The sequence below is a fragment of the Panulirus ornatus genome, chromosome 27 (assembly GCF_036320965.1).
Source record: "Panulirus ornatus isolate Po-2019 chromosome 27, ASM3632096v1, whole genome shotgun sequence".
Taxonomy (NCBI): Eukaryota; Metazoa; Arthropoda; class Malacostraca; order Decapoda; family Palinuridae; genus Panulirus; species Panulirus ornatus.
Window position 1 is genome coordinate 16830671 of NC_092250.1, and position 9929 is coordinate 16840599.

Below are 9929 nucleotides of genomic sequence, written 5' to 3' on the forward strand. Positions count from 1 at the left end.
TGTGTTCCTGTGGGACGCCACAGGTGAGGGACTGGATGATGGAGACGCCTCCTAGAGGAAGCACACAGACTGACGATGCTTACTGACTCAAGTCTGCAAGCCATGGAATGAGACTTCATTCTCCAAGGAAGATAATCACTTTGTCGATAATTGTCATATGGCTGACGAGGTCGGAAGCTTTGCTAAGAATGTGAGAAGGACAGAAGGTCTGCGTCTCTCGAAGTTGTCATAGACGAAGACTAAGAACCTGACGAGGTTATGGGCGATAGAGGAGGTCTTCATATTTCAAACTACTCAGGGATGTAAGGACTAACACTGTCTAAATATGAGCCCAATGAAACACAAAAGTTTCATCGAATAAGTTGGGGGAAACGGGATGACCACGAAAACACTTAAATGCTCAATTACTCCGTACTCTCCCAACATAAAGACACGTATAGAACATCCCTGGACTTTATGACGTATTTTGTGGACGTGGCCAGCTTCCTGAGCGCTGCATGAACTACATATGAATAAAAGAGACTCCTGGGGCAGAAAGTAAGTATATCCTACGTACACATCATATTTACATGTATGCTTGTCTTATCTGCTATATATATCTACTCATCTCTCCCGATTCGTAACCAAAAAATCAGCCTCAGATCCAACACGACATCTTTCGTTCGACAGTTGATACTTAAGACCACCTAGATCCCCGGGGATCATCGTACACCTGGCACATGACGAGTTGGGGGGAAGGGGGGAAGGGGAAGGGGGGAGAGGGGGGGAGGAGGGGGGTGTTAAGATGCACGGGACGACGTTGAAGGGTGAGGTCAGTGACGACTTGGAGTGGGTGTTGGGTAGGCCGGTGCAGCTGTTGCTCAACTGGTGTTCGTTTTTCTGAGGTCAGTACGTCGGGGGGGGGGGGGGGGGGGGGAGCTGTGCGTGAGTGAGTGTATGTGCCTATTAACAGGAGTTTATGAGAATACAGAGGCACCAAGAACCATGGAAATCCCGAGCAAAGGATAAAAATGTCGTGTCTCTTTTTTGGAAACTGGTCCCAGAGGATGAGGGTACGACGCTTGAACAGGACGATATACGACCCTTAGGCATGGTGGTCTGGTCTTTTATCATGACCCTTTAGGGTCAGGTCAAAACTCATGCCATTATACCCAAGGGTCGTACGTACCGTCGTGCTCAAGGGTCGTACCGTCGTGCTCAAGGGTCGTACCATAGTGCCTTAGGAGTAAAATTTCTTGAACGCTTCTTCGCTAAACCACACAATCATATGAATGACCTCAACACTTTGGTCATCTTCTTGTGACCTGTTTGCTAATGAGATATCATATATCTATCTATCTATCTCATCAGACGCCAGGCAGACCTTAAAAAAGAGTCTGTCAGTGGCCAGCCTGGCAATCAGTCTTCACTACTTCATCATACGCTCCGTGTTTTGTGCCATCTTCCAGTGTGTTCCCTCTTCTTTCAAGTGAACCCTTGATTTTCTTCTTTCATTTCATTCTAGGACGTCCCGCTGCATATGTCTTCCTTCAAGGGTCTTAGTTCAAATGCTATTTCTGTCCTATGTCGTGTCTACCATTCTTTGTGCATGGCCATACCACCTTAGCATGTTTCTTGTCTATTATTTCTAACTCCGATTTCACAATCAAGTCCCCTCCTGCTTATTCTCGTCCATCTTGTGCTTAAAATGTAGACTCTGTTGTTTTCTCTATATTTTCTTCCTGTTTTCTCTATCAGTCCAGCTCTTCTTTTTTTTTTTTTTCTGTCTCTCTCGTTGATCTTTCGTCATCTATGACGTGTCCTGTGTCTTGCTTAGTACCCGATCCTCCTTAAGTGTCTTTCGCCCTGACTTCCTTGTCTTCGGCAGGAGGCGGCAGAGGCGTAACCTCCCCTAGGAGAATCGTATTCCAGGGAAGACGTGTCCCAGAGCGACGGCGTTCCCCAGGGGGACAGAACAAATGACTGACGCAACACCACGGGAGGAGAGCCCCATGGGGCCCCTAGCTCGTCAGGTGAGTCACCTGGGGGTGGTATAAGGGAGGGAGGAGGAGGAGGGAAGTCATGCGGTGTGTGGGGGAGGAGTAGGAGGAGGAGGAGGGGAAGTCACGCGGTGTGTGCGGGAAGAGGAGGAGGGAGGAACTCATGCGGTTTTGTGGGGGGGGAGGAGAATCATGCGGTATATAGGGTACGAGGGGGTTGGGGTGTTGGGGGGGATAATGCTCTATGTATGACGGGTGTTTGTCTATGTGTGAGGAGATCGAAGAGGATTTATAAGGATCAAGGAGACTTGTATTTCTTCTCTTTTTATAAAGCGACCGACACGATATGAGCAAAACATGGCTCCCAAGCCACGTCGAGTGAAAGGAATTGTAAGAGACAAAGAAAATGATATTTGAGATTAACCAGGACTCTGCAGGTGTTTGTGGATCAGACGTATGAAGGAGGAGAGGTTAGAGGAAGAGAGAAAAGACGAGAGAAAGAAGGGAATTCCACACTGTAAGGGATATTTGAGGTCCTTGAGTGGACCGTCTCTATAAAGAAATTATAGGATGCACTCGGGTAAGGGCGAACAGGGTGGAGTCCTACGGATAGAAAATGGGTTGGCGCAGGAGGAGCTCAGGGGTCATAACAAAACCTAAAGTCACTTGACATGTATTCATCACACCTGAGCAAGAACATCCTCAGGTTGTGTTCATAATTAGGGCGGCACAGAGCCAGATCAAAGTCTTCCGGGAACCCAGACGATATCTAAGACCCTCATATACTCCATGAAATCATAGTAAATCGGAAAAATTTCATGGTATTGTGTCTGTTCGCTTCATTTTACGAATCACGATCTTTTTTTCTTTACGTGAATGGTCAGCGGAGGCCGTGTATGGCCAGGGTCCAAATGCCAGGCCGTCTATGCTTTATTCCTGTACTGGATCTACTCCATTATTATCATCACTCATTACCATTAATTACTCAAACTATAAGACATTTCTGATACTTTCCAAGTGAATTTGTAGTCGACTGTAGATTTGAAACGCATCCAAGTAACCAAAAACAATAATATTTCTGCTAGTTTATTTCATAAACTGAATGGAAATAGTGTAATTTGTGGTTTTTCTGTGCATTAAGTGAGAATTATATCTTTAGTTAAGCTAATAAGGCTTGAAAGTGGTGCTGTTGAGTATTGAGGATGTCACGCCATTTAAACTAGTTACCCCTCAATTATTCCCATTTTCTACAAACACACTCCTCAAGAAAACGTTCGTCTATAACTAAAACAAATTTACGTAAATCGTAATAACCTACGACGGGTAAATATATCGCATAAACTAATCTTTGCGTAAACTTAAGAGTAAAACTTACGTATTCTATAGAAGCTTATGACGTATGGTCGACCTGACGTTCTTAATAGAGGGACGGTTGGTAAGGAGGAAAGGTTGGAGTGGGGGTCGGGTGCCATGGGGGACTATTGACATGATGAGAGTTGACATGGGGGGGTATGGGAGAAGGGTGTCGTGGGAGGTAGTTGGCCATGTGAGTGGACATTTGAAATATCATGGATGATGGTAGATGGGAGACAGGATGACTGATATGGTGGGTAAGAAAAGGGAGTTCGTGTGTGTCCAGTGGTGGCCATCACAGAGGAATTAGTCTTATGTTTCTGCAGGCAGCGTGCGCTCTGGTGGTGTCTGGTGGGATGTTCCCAGTCGGGTTGTCCCTGGGATGGCCTGTCGTCCTGCCGGGACTACAGAGCGACAACTCAACCTCCTTCAACATTACAAACAACGACGTCAAGTGGCTGGGTAGGTAGGAATTGACGTTCGAAGTTGTCCTCAGCTCCTTCCTACACACTAGCAATCGTGGTTCCATCTTCTGGTCTTTTTAACCTTCTCGTCTTGTCATTTTTTTTTATCCTTAACTTCTCGTCTTGTTATGATCATGAAAGTGATGACACAGGGAAAGGATCAAATCTGCCTTTACACACACACACACACAGAGGGGATCAAGTCTGCCTTTACATACACACACACACAGACGAGTTAGTAAATCAACACCTTCGTCTGCCTTTTGATGAAAAACCTTTCCAAACTCCTCCTCACTCGGCATTAATGATTTCTATGAAGCTTAAGCTGTACTATTGAAGTTTAGCTGCCTTGGGTAAATCTAGACTGCTTTTTTAATGTTCTGATCTTACAAAAGTGTCTGTATTTCATTTCACTACTTCACGTAACGTATCTTAGAATAAGGTTGGTTTTGGGGGATACTCAAAGACCCCCCCCCCTGATGTATGTGCTAGATCAAGAGATTTCTAACAGATCGCGAGGACGACGTCCCTCCTTCCCTTTTTTTGCCTATCTGTAGTGTCGAGCTCCGGGATGGTGGGCATGTTGACCAACCTGTGTATTGGGACGCTGATGGAGAGCCTGGGTCCTCGGCGTCTGCTGAGGATGGTGCTCCTGCCGGGTATCGTCTTCTGGCTCACACAGGCCTTCACGCCCTCGCGTCTCCTGCTGTACGTGGGTCGCCTGGGCGGCGTCCTCGTCTGTAACATCCTCACGACGCTCATCTGTCCCCTGCTGGTGGAGCTGCTCGAGCCGGACAACCGAGGTCTTCTGTGCTGCCTCCCGGAGATCATGGTGTCCCTCGGGGTCATGGTGGTGTACCTCTTGGCCCACCAGCTCTCCTGGCGGACGGTCACCGCCCTCTGCGCTACACCGTTCCTGCCGCTGTTTCTCTTCTCGCTTGTGATCCCGGAGGTACGACGAGAGGCGGCGGAACACCGCCCGTGTCTAATAATGCGAAATAATCAGGTGTCGAAGCCAATGCCATATGACTTAACGTAGGGTTTTCGGCGGGGGAGACGAAGCTAATCTGGCCAACTTTTTGGTTATCCCACAGTCGCCCTTTTGGTTGGTCCGTCGGGGTAAGATCCAGGCGGCTGAGAGGGCCCTCGTCCAGCTCAGGGGACCTGCGAAGTACAAGAAGAGCAACGAACTGGCCCACATCCGCAGGAGCATCCAGGAATGTCCGCAGGCCACCATCACAGACCAGGTACGCGTCTTGGATGATGACACACCATCACAGACCAGGTACGCGTCTTGGATGATGACACACCATCACAGACCAGGTACGCGTCTTGGATGATGACACACCATCACAGACCAGGTACGCGTCTTGGATGATGACACACCATCACAGACCAGGTACGCGTCTTGGATGATGACACACCATCACAGACCAGGTACGCGTCTTGGATGATGACACACCATCACAGACCAGGTACGCGTCTTGGATGATGACACACCATCACAGACCAGGTACGCGTCTTGGATGATGACACAACCATCACAGACCAGGTACGCGTCTTGGATGATGACACAACCATCACAGACCACAGCTGAGGTGTATATAAGTAGACTAGCGTAGCTTCCCATTATCACAGACACGTCAAACTGTATCACTAGACCCACCGTTAAATACCAGCTATAATGGAGTTATGAAGGTAATGATGATAACTCAGTTTTAGCAATGAACTCCCCCTCACACCACATACCATAGGTGTGGTTCCATGGTGTCTGTCACCAATACATCCTGTCACTTTTACATGAGGTCCCTCAGACCACCAGCACAGACCAAGGAGAACTGTAGACTTCACAAGGCATTCCAGTAGACCATGTCAGCCTTCAAACCCCTTCAGAAAATCAAGACTCAAATGTAAACACAAAAATCGAAACACGATCAAGTTGCTCTCGTCTCTCACTTTTGATCTAAATACAAGAATTTATATGTAGTATTTTACGGTGTGTTTGTCTTCAAATGTTGTAAGAAAAGTCTCTACTATTCCTGAGATCTCTGGTATGTTCAATACTGCAGGAGATTATTTCTTTATGAGCAACACAACACAGAAACTTTCCAGGGAATAGTCAAATCTACTGACAAGGCACCAGACTTGACAAGAACTTACAGGACGTTAGTTTTTTCCTTCTTTTTTGGTTGGGTGTAAAATGCTCTTGAAATAGGGAGAAAATGGGGTTCATCTGTGATTTTGTCGTTCTGTTCCTTGGTCCTCTATTGATGAAAGTATTACCTGAGAGGCCTTAGCTACACTGTCCCAGGCAGTGTTACATCATGATCTCTCTCTCTCTCTCTCTCTCTCTCTCTCTCTCTCTCTCTCTCTCCTGAAGGTGGGGTGGGAACAACACATTGTGCTTCCATCTGACTGCAAAATAACCTTAGCCTTTGACTTGACACTCAGGTCTCCAACGACCAGGTCAAAGACCAGCGGTGCTGGGGGGGTATAGTGAGAATACGACTGTCGAAGTTGAGGTGAAGATGAGGTTGGTGTTCGCATATAGTGAAGGTGGATGGTGAGTGAGAGTGAAGGGGGAGACAAGACACATTCCATTCACTTACGACCCATGACATTTGTAGCTGATGTACCTTCTCTTCGCCACAGCTCAAGCAACTGCGTCTGCCACATCACATGAAGCCCGTAGCGCTGCTGGTGTTCATCTTCGTCCTCAGGGAGCTGGGAGGGCAGTACGCTGTCTTCACCTACACCTTATACCTCTTCCAGCAGGCTGGTCTTCACGTCGACGCCTTCACCTGCACCATCCTCGTCGGCGTGGCCAGACTCGTCGCCACTCTAGCGTCTTCGTTGTTTTTAGATCGAGTCGGGAGGCGTTCCTTCCTCACAGGTACCTGTGGCGTGTGTGCCGTCGCAGCGGCCGTCGGGGGCGCCTTCTTGCTAGCTGAGGTTCCGAGGGCGTCGTGGGTGCCGCTCGCTGCCGTCTTGATCTTCGTCCTGTCTTACGGCCTCGGCGTCGGTCCAATCCCCTGGATCTTGCAAGGTGAACTCCCGCCCACTCCCGTCAGATCGGTCGGGGCGTCCATCACCACCTTCTTCTTCGCCGTCAGTATGTTCGTCGTCGGGTACATCTTCCCTGAGCTGATGTCCGTTGCGGGCGTGGGAGGAAGCCTCCTCGTCTTCGCGGTCTTCAACGCCCTCCTGACGGTGGTGGTGTGGTTCTTCCTACCGGAGACAGGTGGACGCTTCCTCCACCAGCTCCAGGAGGTCTTCATCGTCCAGCCGCCCCCGAGGCCCCTCGCGGACGTGACGACCTTCGCCGACGCCCAGGATGGAACCCCAGATCTAGCGTCCTCGCCCTGAGGCACGCCGGGTCACCTTGGACGACTATTCTCCCTCACAGATGACCCATAATTGCAAACCTTGACCCGTAACTTCAAACCGAGAACTGTGGCATTGCTTAGGGGATCAACGAGGACTGTGGTAGTGCTTAGGGGATCAACGAGGACTGTGGTAGTGCTTAGGGGATCAACGAGGACTGTGGTAGTGCTTAGGGGATCAACGAGGACTGTGGTAGTGCTTAGGGGATCAACGAGGACTGTGGTAGTGCTTAGGGGATCAACGAGAACTGTGGCAGTGCTTAGGGGATCAACGAGGACTGTGGTAGTGCTTAGGGGATCAACGAGGACTGTGGTAGTGCTTAGGGGATCAACGAGGACTGTGGTAGTGCTTAGGGGAATCAACGAGGACTGTGGCAGTGCTTAGGGGAATCAACGAGGACTGTGGCAGTGCTTAGGGGAATCAACGAGGACTGTGGCAGTGCTTAGGGGATCAACGAGGACTGTGGTAGTGCTTAGGGGAATCAACGAGGACTGTGGCAGTGCTTAGGGGATCAACGAGGACTGTGGTAGTGCTTAGGGGATCAACGAGAACTGTGGTAGTGCTTAGGGGATCAACGAGAACTGTGGTAGTGCTTAGGGGATCAACGAGAACTGTGGTAGTGCTTAGGGGATCAACGAGAACTGTGTCGGTGCTCAATGTAGCCTTTAAAACGCTACCTTCCTTACGAGTTCTGGTCCACAGATGGTGTAAAAAACCAGGTTGTGTAATGTGTCCTGCGAGACTCGGTGTCAAAACTTACTAAACACATACACACACACACACACACACACACACAAAGGGTGACGTGATGTCCACCTGTTGTGAGATAAGGTGTAGGCACGAGACACATTTATACGACTGGAAGCATCACAACAGACCTTTGAGAGGAGACCTGTCCCGTTGAAGGTGATGAAAACACTTATTACGAGTAAACTGACATTAAAAGTGAAGTGATTAGCCAATCAGAAAACAACGGACGTGAATGTGATTCGAGACGAAGGTATGAGACAGTGCAGTCTAAGAAAGTAGTGAAGGTTATTATCTGTTATAACGTAGAGTTACGTCTAGTGACTTCCAAACACAAGTGGAGTAGCGATAGAGTCGTCTACTTAGCGGCAAAATAAATTCATTAGGGGGGTCAAGTGTCATCTCGTAGAACTGGCCATGACACGAGCCCCAAAGAAGCTTATGACATTAAGCGGTTTGTATGACGACCTGAGACCCCCCCCCCCCCATTTGTCCCTTCTGGGTTATGATAAAGTCACAAGATACGGAAGCTGTTCAAACGAGACACAGACGAGGAACTGACTTATTATGACTAGGCTTATTGGTTGTTAGATGAGCCGGGGGGGATGGCTGTTGTGGTTGGATGAGGTATCTCCTAACTGTGGTAATGGTGGATCCCATCCCCAACCCCACACCACATTAACCACAAATATGGACGAGTGGATTATTCGCCAAGGACGAGATGAATGTATACTCTTACATGAGTTGAGTGTGGGTTAGTGTTGCTGGGTCACCAATTATTGGCGTCTTGTCGAAGGAAATGGTTTGCATAGGAAAGCAACAATAGTCAGTTTCGAGTTGATGACTGTTTTCATATGTTGAAGTGAAACCAAGAAGCGTTAATCAGTTGGTTAGTAAGGTTTTTAAAAAGCCTATCGAATATATCAAGGTCACTTTGGCCATCAGCCTTCATGTTTTTTTAAATCCACGCTCAATATGGCCTTTATTTTAAACCTCATGTTGGATGCTTAACTGGCTCGGTCATAGACCTATTAACTACCAGGATCATTAACGCCCTCAACATTAGCCTATAATCGCCTCGTTAAAATAACCTCGAAACAAAAAATTAAATGCCTATACTGCCCCTCTCCTTAAAGCTACTTTAGTTCTTCTAAAAGCCTATCCACAGTTAGATCTGCTATGGCCATCAGCGTCATTTCATACCCAACAACATTGTCTTCAGCTGTTAAAAATGGTCCTCAGACAGCTTAAAATATCACTATGTTGCTTTTACCTTCAATCTAGGTGGTTTGGTTGAGTTTCAAGTCGTATTAAACTGCCAGGGGTCAACACCACAACCCTTCTTCCGTTTTCTCTACGGGTTAAAAAAAAAAGATGATTTTAAGGCCATAATGTATTTGAGGCCTATCATGAGTTTGCTTGCTTGTCTTTGAGGCACAAGCATTAATATACTTTAGGATACATCGCTTTACTGACAATCTAAATTGTCTCTCTAAAATATCTAACAAGCGTAACAATGCCAGTGCTACGGGTAATTCTTCCAGAGCCAATCAACAAATTGCAATTTCAATAACTTTGTTCAATTGTTGCACAAGAAGTGTTTTACTTTTTAAGCTACGTTGTGGAAGAGTTGGTGTTCATCTGTCAAATGTTAGACAGAAACCACCTGTTATGCATGTCTTTTCCATATCAGGACAGTTAAACCATCGTTTAATATTGATTTATTATTCTAAAATTTAAACTCACTCCACTGTAGGGCCATAGGCATGGCAGCGAACGAGGATTAGAAGAAAAAAAAGGAAGCCTATTTTTCTAATATTGCATCTCTAAATCTAACCAAATATATCGACCTAACTGTTCTAAATAGAATTAACTTAAGCAAGAGTTAATTGTGTATTATCAATTATTGGACAGGGAATTATGAAAGACTAAAAACATATACTTCACTTGGTAGGAATGGCATGTGGTTTGCTGTCTGTCAAGCCTAAATAAATGTATTTTA

General features: G+C 47.1%; 1 protein-coding gene across 1 annotated transcript; it reads left to right on the top strand.

Annotated features, from left to right (window-relative positions):
- Window positions 1-814: 814 nt before the first annotated feature.
- On the top strand, window positions 815-7369 carry LOC139757610 (facilitated trehalose transporter Tret1-like). The gene is made up of 6 exons (XM_071678244.1): window positions 815-884; window positions 1868-2012; window positions 3659-3794; window positions 4354-4748; window positions 4891-5043; window positions 6449-7369. The coding sequence occupies exons 2-6, from the start codon at window positions 1959-1961 to the stop codon at window positions 7160-7162; spliced, it is 1452 nt and encodes a 483-aa protein (XP_071534345.1). The 5' UTR covers window positions 815-884; window positions 1868-1958; the 3' UTR covers window positions 7163-7369.
- Window positions 7370-9929: the final 2560 nt, after the last annotated feature.

Bases quoted from the DNA above. Each gene is read 5' to 3' on its own strand.
- LOC139757610 (XM_071678244.1), top strand. From the start codon at position 1,959: ATGACTGACGCAACACCACGGGAGGAGAGCCCCATGGGGCCCCTAGCT. The intron at 2,013-3,658 runs GTGAGTCACCTG...ATGTTTCTGCAG, and splicing joins TGGGGCCCCTAGCTCGTCAG to GCAGCGTGCGCTCTGGTGGT. The intron at 4,749-4,890 runs GTACGACGAGAG...GTTATCCCACAG, and splicing joins TCTCGCTTGTGATCCCGGAG to TCGCCCTTTTGGTTGGTCCG.